At 43.9% G+C, this 21661-nt stretch overlaps 1 protein-coding gene across 2 annotated transcripts in view; it reads right to left on the bottom strand.

Moving 5' to 3' along the window:
• cdk14 (cyclin dependent kinase 14) overlaps positions 1 to 21661 on the bottom strand; it is a 203506-nt gene that overhangs the window by 139509 nt on the left and 42336 nt on the right. The window contains exons 1-3 of one of the 2 annotated variants that reach the window (XM_079275679.1): positions 17892 to 17964; positions 9538 to 9783; positions 519 to 613 (exon numbers count right to left, since the gene is read on the bottom strand). In XM_079275679.1, coding sequence (XP_079131805.1) covers positions 519 to 613; positions 9538 to 9768 — 326 coding nt within the window. In that variant the 5' untranslated portion in view covers positions 9769 to 9783; positions 17892 to 17964. Of the gene's footprint in view, positions 1 to 518; positions 614 to 9537; positions 9784 to 17891; positions 17965 to 21661 lie in introns of those variants that run through there. The other variant, XM_079275678.1, reaches the window with a different exon arrangement.

The following is a 21661-nucleotide window of genomic DNA, read 5'->3' as shown; positions in this document are numbered from 1 at the left end:
ACTGTTCAGTGAATGAAATGTAATTTAGCAGCAGTGGAGTGAGACCCGGGTACAAGGCCACAGGATTACAACTCAATGAAGCTCACCAATCACCAATCAAAACTGTTGTAGTGAAATAACATAATTACTGAGAAGATTAGAGTTCGTGGAGTTTCACACATTTACACTGTATGGACTTTTCATTTTCTAGAATTCAATTAGCAGAACCTGGGAGGAAAGCACCAACCCATAAAAAAAGGAAATAACTATTGAATCGATGAACAAAAACATCCGTCCTTTAGTGATTAGAATAAAATAAGTGACATTGCATGTGTGGGATTTGCAGCTCTACAGACAGGAGACAAATTATTTACATAAAAACTACACAGTGTAACTGTTATTGCTGTTATATTTAATGAATTCACTCAGTTGCAGCACTGCTCCTCTATAATATAATGGAATATTCACTGCCTGCATGAGTTATGAACTATAAAAAAGAGAGAGGAGAAGGCATGATTGGATATGCACACTCTACTTACTTGCTCTTTCCTTTGTAAACTGTAGCATATGAACCCTCTCCCAGTTTCTCCAGCTTCTCATAGGAATCAGCCTTTCCAAACTTGGGGCTTGTAGGCTAAAGAAAAAAAGAAGGAAGGAAATATGAAAGAATTAATTCAGTAACCCAGAAAAGAAAAGTCTCTGAGGATTTTGTAGGAGACGTTACAAGTCTTCAAGATATATTACAATGTGGAAGCTCCCCACTGGATCATCTGGGAGGTGTAATGTCAGTGAGGAGGAGGAGAGAGAGTATGTAAGAACTCTGAAGACTACTTTTCATTTAGTCGTCAGTTTGGAACTTTTAGACACTTTCCTTTGTCGACGGTTCAGAGAGAAAGAGGTAACAACTACAGCTCGGGGGGAATGAGTTGATATGAAAAGGGGAAACAAGCGCAACTCTAAAACTTCCAACTTACTGGAAGCTTTACGTGACTGCACTGATGTGGTATGTATTCTTCATGACCATGAGTTGAAGGTGCTCTCCAGTGGCGGGCCGTGTATTTCATACCTGGGCCTTCAGTGCTGTCCTACTACAGTTGAACCACCTCCTAATAACCTCATGACACCAGCATGATGGGCTGCTGCGTCATTAACGGACAATGCAGAGAGTCAAAATCAACGTAATTAACACAATGACAAGAACAAACTCACAAGAACCAGTCACATATATTTATATGACAACAAAGCAGGTAGAATAACATAAAACCCAAATAACACGATTCAACAGGCCTCTGCCCGTCACAAAAACGGCGGCGCTAAAACACGCGATATGGTAAGTGTTATCTTTTCCCAGATTTAAAGGCTGCAGTGAAGTGTTATACTTTTCTGGACTTACCAGACTGGTCTAGCTTTTCTTTTGTTTGCCATTATCTACTTACTATTTTTTTTTTGGTCTAGCACGTTGGGACTGGTGTTAGTGAGAGGTGCTCTATGAATAAACTTTTGCTTGCTTACTCATATTGCAGATAATTATCTGCAATATGTCAAAAATCAAAAATCTGATGTTGTAAATATTTTGTGAAACCACCAATAGTCAACCCTACAATATCTTAGCAATATCGATATCAAGGTATGTGATTAAAAATATTGTGATATATAGTTTTCTGCATATCGCCCACCACTACTTAGCTGGTGTGAAAGCTGTCAATGGAACTTTGATCCGGTCCAAACGACTGCGCTTGAAAAGAAGGGTCTCTATTTAAAAATTGCTCCCGTAGCTGTGCCTACGGTGTATGAATGTGATAGAATCTGAATTGTAAGTCGCTTTGGATAAAAACGTCTGCTAGATGACTGTAATGTAATAATGTAGTGTAATGTCTATCCGCCTCTAGACTCCAGTGCTGTTTGTGTTCTGAAGTGAGTTCTTTACTTAAGGAACAAAATCAAGCCAAAGTCTTGAAACTGTTAAAAGTTGCCTTAACTCAAGCAGCCATATCAGGACCATGTGGAATTTTAATTCCCTGCCTGGAGTTTTGAGGATTACCTCAGCACCTCGTCGATCAGGATCTGTAACTACCAGTCTGAAAATGTGTCTTTTTAGAAAATTGTACTTAGCTGCAAAACTTTAGTGGCGTGTTTGCTCTGTAACATCATGATCGCAATATCTTTTGTGAATCGACAAACAACCAGAAAAACCAAGCCACAGCTATCACCTGTGCCGAGGCATAAAAAATTGGCATGTACAATGGTGGAAGGAGGGTTTCTCCTAGGAATCTTCTAACTTTGCCAACTGACGTGAGTGCCGCATGCGGCTCTTTAGCCTCTCTGTTGCGGCTCCCTGAGGTCCCCAACTGGCGCAACGGATCCGGACCGAGGAACTGAAAACCGATAGATAATTCGGAATTATACATATTGGGCACCGAGTTTAAACTCGGACCGGCGCCTCTTATTCAGCCGTTAAGGCACTTGTTCGGCGGTGCAGGAAACACGCCGACCAATGCATTGCAAATCACATCACGTGTTGCAGCTTAGCCAATCAAATATGAGTATTCTGACAAGTTTCCTGATTCGAGCGAGGTTTACACACCGTGACACACGGGGCTGAGACGAGGAAATAGAAAGAAGAGCAGGGAAATTGCGCAAATCGAAGAAGTTATCTCGCATGACGTTCTCCAAAAAGAGAATATAATTTATCAGCAAGAATGAACAGAATCTTATATGTTAATTGTTCCCACAGGCAGTTAAATCCTCTACCCCTGTCAAGCGCTTTTCCCTGCAGGTGGCTGATCATGATTTTCAGACCCCCGCCCTCTGTAAACTATCAATGGATAAATCCAAATAAAGAAAAGTCACTGAGCAAAATAGAGAGTTTGACTCTGCGTGGACGTATTCATTTGCTTTCACTGCCAACGATGCTGGTTTACCTGTATGCTTCCAGAACAAGCACACAGTGTTTGCTGAAAAGTGTCACGCTGGAGATGAGCGACAAAGAGCGATTTCTCAGCTGCCACAGAAAACTCTCCTCTTCATAAGAGTTTGATATTGTTATATATATGCCTGAAGCGAGCAAGAAAGATTGTAGCCGACCCCTCTCACCCTGGACAAAAACTGTTCGTGCCCCTTCCATCTGGCAGGAGGCTGAGGTCCATCAGGACCAAGACCTCACGCCACAAAAACAGCTTTTTTTCTTTCCATCCGCAGTCGGGCTCACAGAGCCCGGGACCCCCACTGACTCTGTCATCCCCAGGACAAATTCCCACCGGTCACTCCCCTGCATCCCTTCTATTACACTCGACACTTTTACACTACACTTACATCTCATTTGTTCATAGTCCTGTCATCTGTTCGTTGTTTATAGTATAGTCCTGTTATCTGTTCGTTTGTGCACTTTATTTTATATTTCAATTAATTTTACATTTCATTTATTTAATATCTTACTTTATTTTATATCTCTTGTAAATTTTAATATGTTTCTACTTGCACTGATTGTTGTTGATTGTTAAATGTTTGCACCTCCCGTCACGCCAAATTTCTTGTATGTTCAACATACTATGGCAATGAATGGTTCTGATTCTGATATCAGGTAAAATTGCAAAAAAATGTGAAGAATTGTCTTTATTCTTGTTCTATATTTTCATAAATACAACAAACTATAGTTTTTGTATATATAATATAACTACATATAACACTGTATAAGCTGTGATATCAAATAGCTTTTGCGGCTCCAGATGAATTTTATTTGGTGGAAAATGTGGAGAATTTCAGTATTAAACACATTATAAGTAGGATTAAATAACCCCCCTATTGATGAGTAGAAGTGTCACAATAATATGTTAGTCACAATATGTTTACAATATGCTTGCTTATAGAAGATATTGTGTGTTACAGTATATTAACTAATTGAATGTATTAAATCATAAAAGTATAGTCACGAAAGGTATTAAAACACAGTAAGAATAGTTTGAGGGTCAGACAGGGATTCTGAATGAGACATGCTCCGAATGGAGGATGTGGTCAGTGGGGAGGACAAGCTGACCAGAGGTGGAGTCAAGACAGATGTTTTGCGAGGAGAGAAGATGTTTCGCTAAAGGATCGATAATGGGAGGGGACAGAAGTCAAATGGAGCCAATCACTAATCGCCACGGAGGGTCATTCAGATGTTTTATGACTGTCGGACATTTCCAACTGTCGGGGCATATAAGAGACTGTTCTGGAGAGAATTCCTCAGACCACATCCGCTCTCGTTTTTCAGTACCTGAATTCAGACCTGTGAGTGAGATGCGTGCGTGTGGTCTCTGTTCTCGAGAACATTACTATTGATAGTTAATTCAGCTTGTAAGTGAACTTTGTGTAGTACATTAAATATTGTTTAATTTTGAAACCGGATCCAGTTCCGTTTTTCTGATGCGCGTTCGCAGTAGGAAGCTTGAAGCCGAAATCTCCCTGCAGCCTGCCGAATCCTCGCATCCTCGCACCCTAACAAAAATAGGGCAAAATGGCTCTTTGGATAGAAAAGGTTGCCGACCCCTGACATAGAGTGTCAATGCTGATTAAAACCGATTATCTTCAATTACAGGCCATGTCTGATCCACTACACTGACAATCTAAGAGGCTGTGTGTTAAATACGAGGGTTGTGTGGCTCAGGCTACCTAAACAAAAAGGGTTGATTTCGACGTTTTCATAATCCCAGCTGAAACAATTCATTAGTGTCTTGCAGCGATGCTGGCAGGCAATCAGTCAAGCCTCATATCACACTTATTAAATCTTATTTGTGTGCAGATTCATTCGGCATTTCACATTTGGAGTAGGAATTAAAAAAGGAACCACACGTATAAAAACCTGAAAATCGCATTTACATGATTAAGAAGATGATGGTGTTTGTACACAGCCTTTAATTAACCATGTGAGGGAATACAGGCCAGAAAATGAGTTTCAGATGGAGAAAAGAAACAGAGCTTGGCTGCCAAAACAAAACACCTGGGAAATTAAAAGGTAATTGGTGCTTTGACAGAATATGAAAAGCCAAAGCTATGTGAAAGCAAAACAAGTGCATGCTACTGTTGAAGTCTTACGGGTTTGATGTTAAAACCTGTTTTAGAAAAAAATCTGCCTTTCACTGATATTAAGCAGTGGTGGGCCGCCAACCTGCCCCATGGCTGTCGGACTCAGTGCATACTAATAGACGGAGCCTAAGAGAGGCTGAACGTAAATGGAGAAAAGGCAAACTCCCGGAGGACCTTCTTAACTTCCAATCTCTTATTTCCACTTTTTCCTCCTCTCTATCTACTGCCAAAGCTGCTTTCTTCCGCTCTAAAATCCTAACCTCTGCTTCTAATCCTAAAAAACTCTTCGAAACTTTCTCTTCACTCCTCCAACCCCCCCCCTCCTCCTACTTCCTCCCTTCTCCCTGATGATTTCGCCAACTTCTTTAACAAGAAGGTAAACGATATCAGATCCTCCTTCCTCCCTGTCCCCTCTCCCCTAACGAGGTCCTAGATGTAATGAGAACCTCGTTACATCTAACCGCCCCACCACGTGCTCCCTTGACCCGATCCCCTCCCCTCTTCTTCAGTCTATTTCGACTGAACTCCTTCCTTTCCTCACCCACCTCATCAACACAGCTCTTGTTTCAGGATGCTTTCCCACGGCTTTCAAGACTGCCAGAGTCACCCCCCTTCTGAAGAAACCAACACTTGACCCTTCTGATGTCAAGAACTTCAGACCGGTTTCTCTTTTACCCTTTCTATCCAAAACACTTGAACGTGCTGTCTTTAACCAACTATCTTCCTATCTCCACCAGAACAGCCTCTTGGACCCCCACCAGTTCGGGTTCAAAGTGGGTTACTCGACAGAGACAGCCCTCCTTGCGGTGACAGAGTTGCTTCAGGCTGCGAGAGCGAACTCTCTCTCCTCTGTCCTGATTCTCCCGGACTTGTCTGCGGCATTTGACACGGTGAACCACCAGATCCTCGTCTCCACCCTCGAGGGGAAGGGCGTCTCAGGCTCTGCACTCACCCTGTTTGCATCCTACCTGACAGGTCGATCCTACCAGGTGAAATGGAGGGGGGCCGTGTTGGACCCATGCATGCTGACTCCGCATGTTCCACAAGGTTCAGTCCTGGGACCCCTTCTCTTCTCGCTCGACACAACATCTCTGGGTTCTGTTATTTGCTCGCGTGACTTCTCTGACCATTGTTAAGCCAATGACACCCAGCTGGTCTTGTCATTTCCCCGGTGACACTCAACATCGCTGCGTGCTTGGCTGACATCTCGAATGGTGACACTCAACCTGGACAAAACTGAGCTACTGTTCCTCCCGGGGAAGGGTTGCCCGCACCGAGACCTGTCCATCACCATTGATGATACCGGACTGCGAGGAATCTGGGTGTGACCCCGGATTACCAACTGTCATTCTCAGCAAACATTGCATCGGTTACACGCTACAACATCAGGAGGATTCGCCTCTTCCTCACTGACGAGACGGCGCAGGTGTACATCCAGGCTCTTGTCATCTCCCGCTTGGACTACTGCAACTCACTACTTGCCGGAGCCCTGGCGTCGGCCATCAGACCACTGGAGCTTGTCCAGAAAGCTGCAGTTCGCGTGGTGTTCAATCGCCCCCAAGTTCTCCCACAGAACTTCCCTTCTCCGTTCTCTACACTGGCTCTAAGAGCTCCCATCCAGTTTAAGACTCTGGTGCTAGCCTCCAGGGCAGTGAAAGGATCACCTCCTTCCTACCTCCAGGCCATGGTCAAACCCTACTCCCCCGCCGTACACCCCCGCCCGACCACTTCGCTCTGCTGCCTCGGGGCGATTGGTTCCCCCGTCGCTCAGAGGTCCCTGTGGCCGATCGACCCGGTCACGTTTTTTTTCTGTCCTGGCCCCACAGTGGTGGAATGAACTCCCCACTGACGTCAGGACACCAGAGTCGCTGCCCATCTTTCGACGCAGGCTGAAAACTCACCTCTTCAAGAAGTACTACCCTGAGCCTTCCACTCAGCACTCATTGTATTCATATTAGTTTGTTGCACTTATTGTATTTGTATTAGTTTGTTTCTGCACTGTACTTTTGCTCTGGTTTAGGCTCTTAGATGCTTGTTTAAAAAAGGAGATGCAATTATGACTTCTGGTGATAGTAGTTCTCTTGAATACCTATGTTGAATACACTGATTGTAAGTCGCTTTGGATAAAAGCGTCTGCTAAATGACTGTAATGTAAGTGCCTTAAACTTGCATTCTCTCCAATGTCCACCAGGGGGCAACTCCTCTGCTTGTGTAGAAGTCTATGAGAAAATGACTCTACTTCTCTCTTGATGTATTCCCTCAGTAAACATTGTAAACATGTGTTTATGGTCTCAATCTCTAGTTTCAAGTCTTCTTCAATACAGCATGATGTTCATTTAGTAAATTATGGTCCATTTAGAATCAAATGGACCATAAAGCAGGGTGTGTTTAGGGCGGGGCTACCTTGTGATTGACAGGTCACTATCATGGTGTTGTCCAGTTTGGGAGTTGTCTGTGTTTTGCATTACATCTTTTACCCTTTCATCGTGTGTTTTTAGTTCATGAAAGTTAATTGTCACATTTTGGTCGCCTAAAGATTATTCAGCGGTCTGTGTTACTTAAGTCCAGCCTCTCGTTATCTGGTTGCGAAAAACCAAGATAGGGACGGCCAAAATGTCGACGTCAAGGCTTCAAAACCGTAGTTTACAAATCAATTAGTGATGTCACAGTGACTGCGTCAACTTGGCTACCACCATGAAAAACACGGTACTGCCAATAACATTACCATGAAATTACAGTAAAATGCAACATTAGAATCAATTCATGATCAAGGCCCAGTTTACTGATTCAACACTTCCTTGCTTCTTTGTGATTACATGTTAATACTTGACGAACTATTTTGAAGGGAAGCTCTGCTCTACACCTGACTTAATATTCTATTGAGTTACTATCAAACTAGTCTAACGAGTTAAAAACGTTCCACAAAAATGAGAGTGACTAATTATGAGCAAAACTAAAGAATTACCACCTCTACCCCATCCTCTCTCAGAACTACAAGCTGTGTTTCCGTGGTAACGCTGGCACAACTCTTGACTGCTTTCTCACCCACTGTTTATCAACTTAAACAGAGGTGACTACCCACCAGATACTGTATCATTAGCACCATTGGTGGTGGTGGTGGCTTTTCATGTGATTGTTTGTGTTATCTCTGCTTTTATTTTTTGGGGGTTACATATTGTGATATTTCATGGTGAAGAACAGCCAGACACTGTGACTCTGTGTCCCTTACAGAGCACTTGTCACAGTGTCATGCAATGCTCATTGATTACAGTCCAATTAGCAATTTAAGATGCAAGACTGGATTGAGAGACATGTACAACTGGATCATTTCACTACTAGCCAGTTAACAAGCTAATTTGAAACCATTAAAATAGACAATCGTCCTCAGATGAGGATTTGGCCAATGGGTTCTGGCTCTTTTGCTCTTCACACAAACTGTTAACCTGCATTCAACCAAATCTACTCGGACATATTGGGTCAATACCATTCGGACTACAAACGACAACCAGAACGCTTCCAATACCAAAATCTTGTACCACTGTATATGAATGCAAAAATCTGTTTTTAATACCACTTGCACCTCGAGGGGCAATAGTGCGTCACTGTAGCGTCCTGTCTGTAGAGCTGCCTGGAGGGTTTTTCAATCACTTTCAATGGCAGAAATGAGAAAATTACTCAAATTTTGTAGTTTCGTCCTTCCCACCACCAGGAGACCACTTAGCTCCGAGGAGAGGGGGCGGCGTTAACTGGAGATGGACCTTTAGGTAGCGGTTAGCTGCAGCAACTGGCATTAAGCCGGCAAAAAAAACAGCGTTGGGGTTCTGATCCTGCCACAACTTCAAGGTGGCGACAGCCAAAAACCAAGATGGCGACAGCTAAAATACCGAACTCAAGGCTTCAAATTGGCAGTCCACAAACCAATGGGTGACATCGCAGTGACTAGGTCCTCTTCTTATTCACAGTCTATGATCCTCTTACAGGTCTCCCTGGTGGAGAGGTCGTATGACTCAGGTTCTATCTGTTTGGCATCACCTCCAGATCCACTCTATATGTGTGCAATCTATCATTCTGTCATCCTGATGGTTCATACTGTAATTTTACGATGTTGGTCTATTCTGTACACACAACATCCATTGCATGTCTGTCAATCCGGGGAAAGGGATCACAGGTTACTTTACCTGAGCCCAGTTGCTTTTTCCTTTTAGGGAGTGTTTCATTATCTGAATTGATGGTCTCAGGACAGAAGATGTCAAATGCTGTACATCCTGCTGTAAATCCTCTTGAGGCAAATTTGTGGTTTGATATTTGGCAACATGAATACAATTGGACTTGATTTGGCTTCATTGTCTTTACTATAATTTGTAACCAGGATATTGTCTTGCTACTCTGACTGATGTAGGATTTTGGATTGTGACTACCAAGTGTACAGTTACAAAAATTCAGTGAGGGTCACAAACAGAGATAAGGCTAACTGGTGTATGTGAAGGGTGTACTTACAGAGCTAGGGCTGGAGTGGCGGCGCAGTTTGGGCGACTCCTTGCCGGTGGATGAGCCCTTGGCGTTGATACAGGCATTGTTCTCAGAGTGGACCCTCTTCACCTGGCTGGCAGGCTTCTCGAACGGGTCAAAGCCGCTCTGCGTGCGCTGCACCCTCACCTTCTTGTCCTCAGGGATGGTGTCCAGGGGCTTGATGACCGAGTCCGATCCCTGGCAGCTGCGTGTGGACATCTTTGTGACACATATCTGTCAAAATAGAATGAGGAAGAGAAAAGAAGGAGAAGATAAAAAGCGTTAAAGAGCATTAAAGAAAGAAATCCATCTGCAATTATTTGCTCAGCCAAAAACTGTCTCTGCCCGCGTCTTCCAGATCTTGCCTGTTTTTAATCTCTCTGTCAGTCTCGGTCTCTTCCCTCCCAATAGAGCCTTGCTGCTACCTCTCTGCTAGGATGAGAGCCTTTTCATCTCCATCTCTCTTTTCTCTGATCAAAACAGTTTCAGCCTCTGTCGGCTATGTTTGTACACACACACACCGCCGGCGCCACATTCACACACTTCCGCCTTATCACATCTACACATCCATACAATTGTGCCGACATGCTACAGATTGTCTCCTACAAGCCCACCGAGAACACGTCAAGCCCTCCACACGTCCCCGTCCTTTTCCAGACACAAAGCACCTTACCAGCTGCTCCTCCACGACGGACTGTCGGACACAAAAGACGCAGGTGGCATGACATGTTTTGCCACGGCTCCCTCCAGATTAAATATTTAGGCATGGGCCTCCTGCAGGAAGAACTTCTAATTACTCTAATACATAAGGAGGAGTCATCTTACAGCGGGTTGGATTGTTCTTCAACATGGGCCAGGTTTCATTGGACACAACAGAGCGTTTCCCACCACACAGGCTCCCTTCTCTGTGACGCTGGTATGGAAACTTGTCAAAAGCAACAATTATTGATAGTGGGGTTGATTACAATTATAGTGTAAAATATATAGTAACAAAGATGACATTTTTGTTATTGTGTCAACCATAAAAATATGATATTCCTGCTTGTGCTGATAAGACATCATCAATTACTACAAACATATCAAGAATGCAACATACCAGTTATTTGTCTAATTGTGTTCCAATGTTGTGATCCAAGCTCTGCACACAGCGGCAAAGGGACATGGCAGAATGATACAGAAGTCACAAAGGGTCTTCAAAAGTAGGAAAGAGACGGAATACTGGGGACAACAGAAGTAATACACTGTATGAAGAGTGACAAGCTTCTGAAATCCGGCATTTTGCAAAATAAACCGATGGGAATACCTGAACCAAATATATTCTGTTTTCAAACAACAGCTGCAAACAACAGTCTGACTAGACATCCATGATGTCTAGTCAGGAACAGCAAGTACATTTACTCAAGTACTATACTTGAGTGCTATTTTAAGTGACTTATACTTCATTTGAGTATTTCCATTCTACTGTACTTCACTGCACTATATATATTTGACAGTACATTTTTCTGATAATCTTCTGTATTTTAAGATTAGGAATGCAGGCTTTTACTTGTAACAGAGTGTTTTAAACCGTGGTACCAATACTTTCACTTATGTAAAGGATCTAAATACGTCTTCCACCACAGGACAGTGCATGGTAGTCTCGTGTCAGCTGTAAATGATAGCCTATTGGTGTGCATGGATATCCTGCCATATGTGTGTGTGTGTGGTTCTGACTTAGGCTACATTTGGGGACACATTTCAGACTAAAGACCAGTTAATTGGGCATGGCGTGTGCAATTGGGGACAAAAGCCATGTAGCAACCAATAATGTAATGATTTCCTGTAAACGTTATAGAATATGCATTTCACCTGATCGCAAATTAACAAAAACCTAATTATGTAATAATTTCACCAATGATCTCGTGAAATGTCACGACTGATGTTGTAAAAACATTTTTACTGATGTGATGAATGTGATTTGATCTGGCCTCCGTCAAACTAGAATTTTCGTGATTGGAACCCCCATCATAATCCATGAGGGGTGCAATTGAAAAAAGTACAAACGACTTCTTGTAGAAACTTTTCAGAAAGGTGTTGCGCTCCCTAGCACCATACCAGCGCTTTTCTGCCAAAAGAAAAAAAAAGAGAAACGCTCTATGATCACTCTCAGTCTTACAGAAGCATCGCGTTACAGTCCACCTCCTCTTCCTGCTCTCTCTCGACACAGAGCAGGTGCTGCGTCCTCGTCTCTGTAACTGTCTTCTTCACAAGTCAAAATGTATTGAAAATAGAAATATAGAATCATTTCCAAAATTCACAACGTATTTTTATCCAACAACATCTTCTACTTCAATACATCTTTGTTATTGTTCAGCCTTTTGTAAAAACAACATTTTCCCTGTAGCTACAAAAGTGTTAATGACCCACTCGCCCCACACAAAGGGAGGTAAGCACCAGTATCAACAGAGATTCAAAGCTTCTTTTAGACACTCCGCTGCTTCTGGCAAATCATTTCTCATCGAGCGGTTTCTTCCGTGAATGACAGTAACAGCTTGTTTAGTTCTCGTGTTGTGAGGCCCTTCTTCATCAAAAGCCTCTTTGCTGAGTATTGTTTGGAATATGATACCCTCTGTTAGCTTCATTGCTCTTCTCTAGAGTTGTAAAACACACCTGTGCTTGGTTATAGCTTGCACACTCACAGAGGGTCACTCCCCAACATATTCACTCCATCAATGAATCATTCCATGTACATGTATCAGGATTGATCTGAAGTAACTTAACATCTCAACAACAACATGGATTGGCACAAACCTTTGTAGAGATATCAGAGTTGTGGACATTTTTAGAATCTAAGATGTGTCGTGATGCGGACATGATCGTTATGCATGGATACAGTGACAGAAACATAATCAGGAGTCTTTTCTGCGTTTTACTGTCATTTACAGTTGTGCTAGTCTCCTCTTTCCTCTTTCTTTCCTCTCCTCTGATTTCTGTGTTCAACCAAGGGCGGGGAGACGGCATCCACACTTGGCAGCCGATGTTACTGAAGCTAAATCGCCCCAAATCTCTAAATTGACCAGTTCATAAAAATGTTTTTGCCTGTAGTGTCTCGTCTTCACTAATATGTCTTCCTACCCACCAAACACACTACCTAAAAGGATTTGATCGGATCAGTGGATTAGGAACTGGATTCTGATTCAGTGAAAGCTATTGAAGCCCAACCCTAATCGGCTGCTTTGTTGGCAACATGATTGTGCCTAGAAATGGATGGACTGATGGATGATGGGACAGCTGGATGGATCGATGAATAAACAGATGCATCATGTGCACTTTCACTACTGAAACCAAGGCACGGGCACACGGCACTTCTAACTGAGATGACATTGAGCAGTTTAGATCCAAAACTCAAGGAGACGTTACTGCTGCGCTCTGCAGACAGAAGCCAGCACTGACAACATCACACTGCAGGCATCAAGGACAGTGTCACTGTCGCCATGGACACCGAGAGAAGCCTTCCTCGTTCTGTTGTTGAGTTCCTCTTCATTATGTACTGCTTAACTATAAATGTATCAACATACCCAAAAAAATCAGCATGTGCAAAAAGAGAGTAAAACTGTTCTCACAAAACACATCTTATTAATCTTTTCCAATATAAAAGAAGCAAGTGAGAGAAATAAAATAAGAATAGAATAGAAATAGAATTAAAAGCATCACGTTGCTCATTGGTTTATGCCAGCATGTGGATTTCCTGCTACATCTGGCTCTCCTCTGTTGCCAGGATGGGAACACCCTGCCAAGACAGGAAAACCCCGCCACGGATGCAATTACACCATATTGATTCCTGTAGGACAGCCTCTTTAATCACTACTACCCCCCTCTGTCTCCACCATGATATACCAACACACACATGCACACATGCAAGCATAGGGTGATAAACAGCATTGTTTTCCTATCTATAAACTGCTGCAGTGACCCCTTTGCCCCATAGGGATCATTTGAGATTCATCTTATCTCAGAGTTGTCATACAGTAATGGAAAAGGTAGGCAGCAACACAGTGGGCAGGCCCAGGCTAATGCAACTACATCCAGAGAAGTAGTTACTGATGACATTAGCTTGAAGGATGAGAAGGACCACAAAGGCCATAAAAGACCAATCAGCCATAAAGCCTACTTATGTGCTCTGCTAACTTGTCGCTATCTGCCATATAAACTGGGCCACATGCAGGGCTGTGAGAACACTTTTCCATTTCACTGAGACAAAGCGGAGCTGTCGGCCCGCCTGGGCTCATCATTCTGGGTTCATGATGATAGCGAGACGATATACCAGAGGAGAGACCGGAAACAAAAACACCTCATCGTCCTCCCATCCACGTTGTATGTAGCGCCCAAGCCTTTGTTTCAGCGTTCTTGGATGGCAGATATACAGTAGGGGTGTGTAAGTATCTGTGCTAAATATAGCGAATGCTTCCTCAAGCAACAGCAGCTTTTTCTGTGATCAGTCACTGCCAGCTGATTTGAACTATATACGGGTATACAGAAAGGAATGATGGACCATTATGACACAGTTTAACAGAAGAAGATGTGATTGAGGGTTGAGCTGACATGTCAGTGTGGAGACATCAGTATGAGTCATATCTGGTCCATCTCGGACCACTATGGAACGTACATGTGCAAGGTGAGGCTGGTTAGGGTTCGGTGTTATTAAGGTGTATCAAGTCGTAGTCTAGCAGTAGTGTTGAGTAGAACGGCCTGCTGGAGAAGCAATGTTTAGGCAACTAAAAGAGTTAGTTAATTTTTCAGGGAAAGACTGACTGAAAGAGTGTGCTGTTCTGCGCCCATTTGAGCAATGATTACAGGCTTTTCAGCCCACCTTCAAGCACGGCCATTGTGAACAGCTACAAACCCTTTTGCCTCTCGACATGGTCGGGCAACACTCGTTCCCATTCATTGTAATTTGGGCTTGGAATGTGATGAGTCTCTACATGGATACATATAAATGTGATATTTTTTTTAAAAATCGGTTTTAATATATTTTAGAAGTTATTTTGTGATGTAATACAGTAATTTCCTTTTTGGCACAGACCAACCTCGTTTACCGTGTCCTTGAGTTCTGTTGGCCTCTTGTCAAAGCCAATGTCACTTCTCATTGCAATTCACTCTCAGTGCTCCAGCAAAATATAATTTGTAAATGCATTTTTGTTACTTTGCTGTGGCCCTTTTATGATTTTAAACACAAGCCTTAAGATATTGTGGATGAAAGTCTTAATAAGCGTATGTGGTGGAATAAAATATCCCAACAACCTACTGATGCCCCAGATAGTGGCTCTTTGTTACTGTACCACATCACCACTGCAGAAAACTGAAAACACTTCCCTGAAATGATTTATATGGTTTATATGTTATTAAGACAGGGATTGCACTTCACTAGTTGTATCTTGTAGATTTAATATGTCAAATAGATTGATTCATTGATTTATTGATTGAACAAGTACCTGAACACCTCCCCTGCCTTTTCCATCTCTCCACCTGCCCCCCTCTCCTCCACCCCTCAGCCCCTTTCTCAGTTCTCCACTGTGTCCCCAATGGAGCTGTCTACCTTCACAATATGAATGAGAAGCTCCACCTGTATCCCGGATCTAATCCCTAAACTTGTCAAGGACTGTCTCAAAGCCATCTCATCACAGGAATCATTAACTCCTCCCTCAGTTCCGGTTCAGTCCCCGACACACTTAAACTGGCTGCTTTCACCCCCATCCTCAAAAAACCTGGACTTGACCCTGACACCATAAGCAACTTCCGGCCCATCTCCAATCTTCCATTTTTGTCAAAAATACTGGAACGCATTGTTGCTGCACAACTCAAAGCCCACCTCATCTCCAACGATCTGTTCGAGCCACTTTCAATCCGGTTTCCGCTCACAGCACAGCACTGAAACAGCCCTCCTCAAAGTCACCAACGACCTCCTCCTCTCCTCAGACTCTGGTCACCTCAACATTCTCATCCTCCTCGACCTCACTGCAGCTTTCGACACCAACAACCACAACATCCTTCTCTCCCGCCTCGAATCCTCCCTCAATATCACCGGAACTGCTCTCTCCTGGATTAAATCATATTTTACAAACAGACAACAGTTCATCAGTATCAACAACTGCACCTCCTCCACTGCTCCTCTGTCTCAAGGCGTCCCCCAGGGTTCGGAGCTTGGTCCTCTTCTGTTCATCCTCTCCTTGCTCCCTCTTGGTAACATCATACATCAACATGGTCTCCACTTCCACTGCTATGCTGATGATGTCCAGCTCTACATCTCCACAAAAGCCATTACCACTGCTACTCACTCCATTCCGACCAACTGCCTCACTGACATTAAATCATGGATGCTGAACATGATCATCATCAGTCCCAAATCCCTCACTAAAACCAGTCACAACTTCTGCCTCACCATCGAGAACTCCACTCTGTCTCCCTCCCCACACATCCGCAACCTCAGAATCATGTTTGACAGCAACCTCTCCTTTGAACACCACGTTAACCAAATCACCAGAACTGCCTTTTTCCACTTAGAAAACATAGCCCGTCTCCGCCCATCACTGTCCTCATCTGCTCCTGAAACATTGATCCTCGCCTTCATCACCTCCAGAATCGACTACTGCAACAGTATTCTTCATGGCACATCATCCAAAATCCTAAATAAACTCCAGTACATCCAGAACTCTGCTGCTCGCCTGCTCACCCACTCCCACGATCACATCACCCCTGTTCACCCCTTAAATCAGCATAACAAAATGGCATTAACTGGATGCGGACTGCAGGTCTAATTGGGCATTCACTGCTGACTCATTAGCACGAGTACCACTTAAGCAAACACCTACATTTTGTAGCCACTTGATATGAATCACGCCCTGTGCCATTGACACCATCTCTGGGGAAACACATCTGAATAAAAGCATTGTGTCTGCTGTCTGCTTACACGGTCCTGACCCTCTCTTCCAGAAGCCAGCACTGAAGCTCAGGATAGTAACCTCCACACAAACAAGCAACAAGACGAAAACAAAGAGGTGGTATAAATACAGAGGAATATAACCTTTGCGTTCAACTAGTCACTGCTTGAATACAGCCTGATGAAGCACACCTACATCCAGAAGCTCAGTTTTCACAATGTGATTTCAGTCAGGAAAACATCCATCATGTAATTGACTGAGCTTTTCTCAGCTTTTCTCAGTTCATGACCTATACTGAGAAAGTGTTCAGAAATTTGAAAAGATTTCGAGAAAACCAGTACTTTCCAGGTTAATGATGGAGATGTTGACATTGAGTGAACTCTACATACACAGATAATACAAATAAATAAAAGCAGTGTAAACACAGATAAGCTTTGATTCAACCGATTTCTTACATTTACTGAGGCCAACTTTGGATTTGAAGCTCTGCCAAAAAGAGTCTTTGTTACTTCTCAGTTAAGATTTGGCCCCGTATCCTGAAACACTTATCCTCTCTCGAGCATGACACCCTGGTACTGTACTCCTCCTGTTTCCCTCCATCTCTCTTTCCTAACAGCCGGGTCTGCTGTCGTCCCGAGGAGCTGCATATGGCCGTGCAGAAAAGCCGTGCAGCGTCCAGCGTCCATCACAGAAGGTAAATGGCCTGTCCCCCGTCTCTCTCATCCTCGTCCTCTCCACAGTGTCAACATTCCATCCCCTCTGGGCTGAGAAAAGACAAGCGCGTTGCAAATTTGTGGGGCGTAGAGTGAGCAGGACGAATGCTTTAGCCGAGCATCCCGTCCATTCGACAACATCAGCACCCATTTCACCACCACAACGGAAATGCTACCTATTAGCAAAGAGGGGATGGCTGGTGGTGATGCGGGGAGAACAACTGGCAGTGCTGCCGTTGTTTCAGGCAGACGTTGAGATTTAGTTGCAAAAACTGCAGATAAAGCTAAACACACACACACACACACACACACTGCCTTCTCCCTTTTCCCGCTACTTCCTTCCAATCCCCAGAGTGTCTCATCACATCCTCACCACTGAGACTCAGGTGGGCCGTCCACTTTCAAGCTGTCATGCTAGCATGAGAGCTCATCATCAGTTTTCCCCCTCCCAAACATAAACCACAACACACACACTCGTACACACACCGTCCATAGTTGCCATATAAATATGCCGTCTGCATATCTGCACATCGTGAGCACATCTGCACATTGCCTTGTACAATATTACATGTGTGTGGTATGTTTGGGGAATATTATTCATGCTCAAACACACACACATGCTAAATCAGAAGCGATGTATCCGAATGGCAAGAAATGGGGGGGGGGGGGGGATGCGGGACAAAATAAGCACCAATCTCAGCCTTCCTCTTACCTTCCAGGAGGACACAGCTCACCTGGATGCCTCTGAAGAGCAGACAGAACGCATTCAGGCCAACCTCTCTCCCTGCAAACCAGCTCAAAACATCTCCCTCCCTCCTTTTCTCTCTCTCTCTCCCTCCCTCGCTCTCCCTCTTTCCTCTCTTCCGCTCCCTTTCGCAAGCTGGAAATGATGCGATTGTACTATGAGCAGAGGGGGGGGGGTGAAATCTGAGGCAGAGGAGGGTATTTAAGAGGCTGCGTTTTTTCTGGCCGACAGCCCTGCGAGACTGCGAGCTCGTGGTTGTGAGGGACAACAAGGAGGGTCGGGGGGGTCGAGAACGGGTGCGATGCAGCAGATTGGAGGGGAAAAGTCTGTCCACGAGGACATCCTGAAAGCCCAGAGGACCCCTGCTCGGCAGAGATGGTACAGCCCAGTGGAGTTTAAGGAAGCAAACAGTGGCTGCAGCAGCAGCTAGCAGCTGAGGCCACAGTGATGCAGATACAGCACGTATGTGTGTGAGTCTGAGCTGAGGTAAGCTAAAGGGAAGATGAGCCGCGCTGGACCTGGCTCAGACGAAACGTGGAACCTGGGTGTCTGACCAGCCTAAAGCATTGAGTTATTGCCAGACGATTGTAAGATTAGATGGAATCAACATAATGACAGACAGATATCTTCACTCAACCTGTAAACTGTTAACAGTTAATATATTGTTCATAGTTTGACGTTAAAAAGTTTGAAGCTGTAGTTTGAAGCCAAGTGTTTTGTATTTATTTATATTCATAGTATACTTTAAACAGTTAATACATTGTTCAATTTGAAGAAAAAAGTATCGGTTCAGGCACCGTTTAGGCACAGGTATCGTTTTAAAAGTATCGTTTTAGCACCGGTATCGGAAAAACCCCAAACGATACCCAACCCTACACATCTGGCACTGTAGTTCTCCTACACACTTGGCACACGGGAGAAGCTTCAGTTGGGTGCAATCTGCCACTTCACCACTAGGTGTCACCAAAACCTACACACTGGAAAATGAATAGAGTCCACCACAGGTTCTACTGACATTGACTTTGTTTTCCTATCAATATTGTTTCACCTGTTCCCTCGATTCATCATTCCACACACACGCACGCACGCACACGCGTGCGCTGTAAGAAATTTGAGCTTAGAACTGTGTGTTTAGCAGTTATAATAAAAGTGTTTAATGATTCATAATTAAGAATTCATATTTAGTCATAATCATAAGTGTTTTGGAAATGCATAATTAAGATAAGCATAAAGTGTTTTAGGATTAGTAGCTAGAAGTAGAATTTGAGACATGTAGCTCTTGCCAAAAGTTGCAAAGTCTTATATATTATATGGAAGGATTATTATAGAAGGGATTAAGCAATAACTGACAGTCATTGAATGTGTTAAAGAACTCAGGGACAGACAGACAGGAGAATACACTCCTGGAAGTTAGCCAATAGGAATTGGGATAGACGGAAGGGGAGGAGTTTCGAACGGATATGAGGGCGGGATATAGAAAGACTTTTTTTCTCTCTGTTAATTACGTGCCCAGGGAACGGATGTGTTTCCTGAGGAGCGAGGAGAGTTTTTGCACTGGGTGAGATAAAATGATATTTCATAGACATAGTGTACTCCACTGTAATCGTACTTGCATCAGTGGGATTAAATTCCTTTTAATCGTAAACCAGTTTTGGTAGAGTTATTATCACAGCGTGTCCACTGTACACAGCAGCGGGCCATGTGCTCCGGCCTCCTCTCTGTGGAGCAGACTTAGTTTCCACAGCGCACGCACGCACACACACACACACACACACAAAGGAGAAGCTGCCGTCCAAATCATGTCACACGACAAAATACTGTTCCTCGGATGGAGGAGACTTTTTCCTTTGTTCGCCCTCTGCTGTGTTTCTCCTTGCTCCCTCTTTCCCTCCGTCATGGATGACCTTGACTGACAGGCCTGTTACCACAGGAACCACACCATATCTATCGTGTTATCGTCAGGCAGCAAGGTGTGAAATTCACAATAAGATGGCTCGGATTGGATCTAAAGTGGAGTCGATTTCCGAGTCACAGCAGACGGCAATCAGTTAAAACCGTAAAAAACTGCAGCGGAGATTATTTGCATTTTAACAGGATTTAACCCTGTACACACACACACACACACACACACACACACACACACACACACACGAGGGGCAGAATAGTGGGGGTGAAAAAAGCCTGTAGGTCATCCATTATTCAGTGTTGCACGCATAAGGCCCTCCCAGTCAACTCTGGTCCGGAAGCATAACACACACACACACACACACACACACACACACACACACACACACACACACACACACACACACACACACACACACAGACATTCGTACATACAGATACTGTATAAGGGTCACTGGGGGGTCCATCAGGGGTTGAAAGGTGAGACAGCTCAGAGAGACAATGAGGAAAGAATGAGGAGAATCGGAGGCAGATAGAGAAGTTACAAAACAGGGTTTTAAAAACTCAATTGTTTTGCTAATAACAAACAAAAAATCTGTGCCTGTGCTGAACACATCCCATTAAAAATCATATAATTGTTTCACATTTTTCACTGTCCGTAATTTTTAGTGTGTGTAACAACGCTATACAATTAAACTGCATTCTCAATTACATTTCGAGGGAAACATATTTTTTAGAAGACATGGTTGGTTCCCAAATTAAAACGTGAAATAGATGATGTGGTCAAAAGTAGATGGAAATCCCTGTCCACATGGTTTGGTCCAGTCCCCTTAGTTCTAGTTAAAGAATGTCTTAACACTATAGCATACAGGTATAGTTCTTTAACAACAGTGTACCTCCAGCTATACATATTTGCAATGCACTGGAAAACAAACTGCAAGGCTAAACTCTGCAGTACAGCCTGAACCACAAGAGTGGTGACTAATATAGCAGCACATTAATGCCCATGATTCTGAAATGACAGACATGTCCATTGTATTATTTGGGTGTATGCATTGTGACGACCCTTCTCCTATCATACACTAGGTGCCCGGTTGTGTTTCCTTTTGTTACAGGTGCTGATTACAGGTGCTGAGGGTGCCAGGGTGGCTCTGCCTTAAAATACCCTCTCCAGTTGGCAGCTGCCCTCTCTGAAAGGAAGATCTTGTTGATTGGCTTACGACAGTTGTGGCTGTCTTTGTGTAAAGTGCTGTAAACATTGGGTTACTCGTTTTTGACGAGACAAATAAATTACTACTTTTGGCCGCCAGCTCGTTGCCTCCCCGTTTTTGTTCCAGTTTCTGAGCCGGGCTGTGACATATGGGGGCTCGTCCATTTCTGATTGACCCGGTGTCTGCATTGATTGAATATCAGTAGCAGCTGTAACATGGCAGGCTGTGTTCCTTGTGTTGATCGGTTGCGCAATCTGCTTGATTGGGAGACATTTGAGTCTGGTAAGTAGGCTGATTTTGTGTCGCAGAGCTGTCACACTGGTGATTTTGTGTCAGAGTCTGGGTGGTCCTCTTTACACAGTGAGTAAATTGCTGATGTTCTGTCCCTGTAGGCTGAAGTTCGTTGGGGGGTTTCTATAGTATGGTGATGAAAGTGGTTAGAGCAGTTGTCTCGGGGGCTAGTCCGAGGCTGCAGGTGGGTGGCCAGTTGCTTTACCGGGCGTGCGGGTTTTAGTGCGTAAGTACCCACCACAAGTAGCACCTGAAGACTGGGGGGAGCTTAGTTAGTTCTGGTTCGGCAGTGAGAGGGACGGGATTACGGTGATGTTTGGCTGTGAAGGA

The sequence above is a fragment of the Melanostigma gelatinosum genome (genome assembly GCF_949748355.1).
Source record: "Melanostigma gelatinosum genome assembly, chromosome: 9".
NCBI classification, from domain to species: domain Eukaryota; kingdom Metazoa; phylum Chordata; class Actinopteri; order Perciformes; family Zoarcidae; genus Melanostigma; species Melanostigma gelatinosum.
The sequence above is the reverse complement of the archived record's forward strand: the minus strand, read 5'-3'. Positions and strand labels throughout refer to the sequence as shown.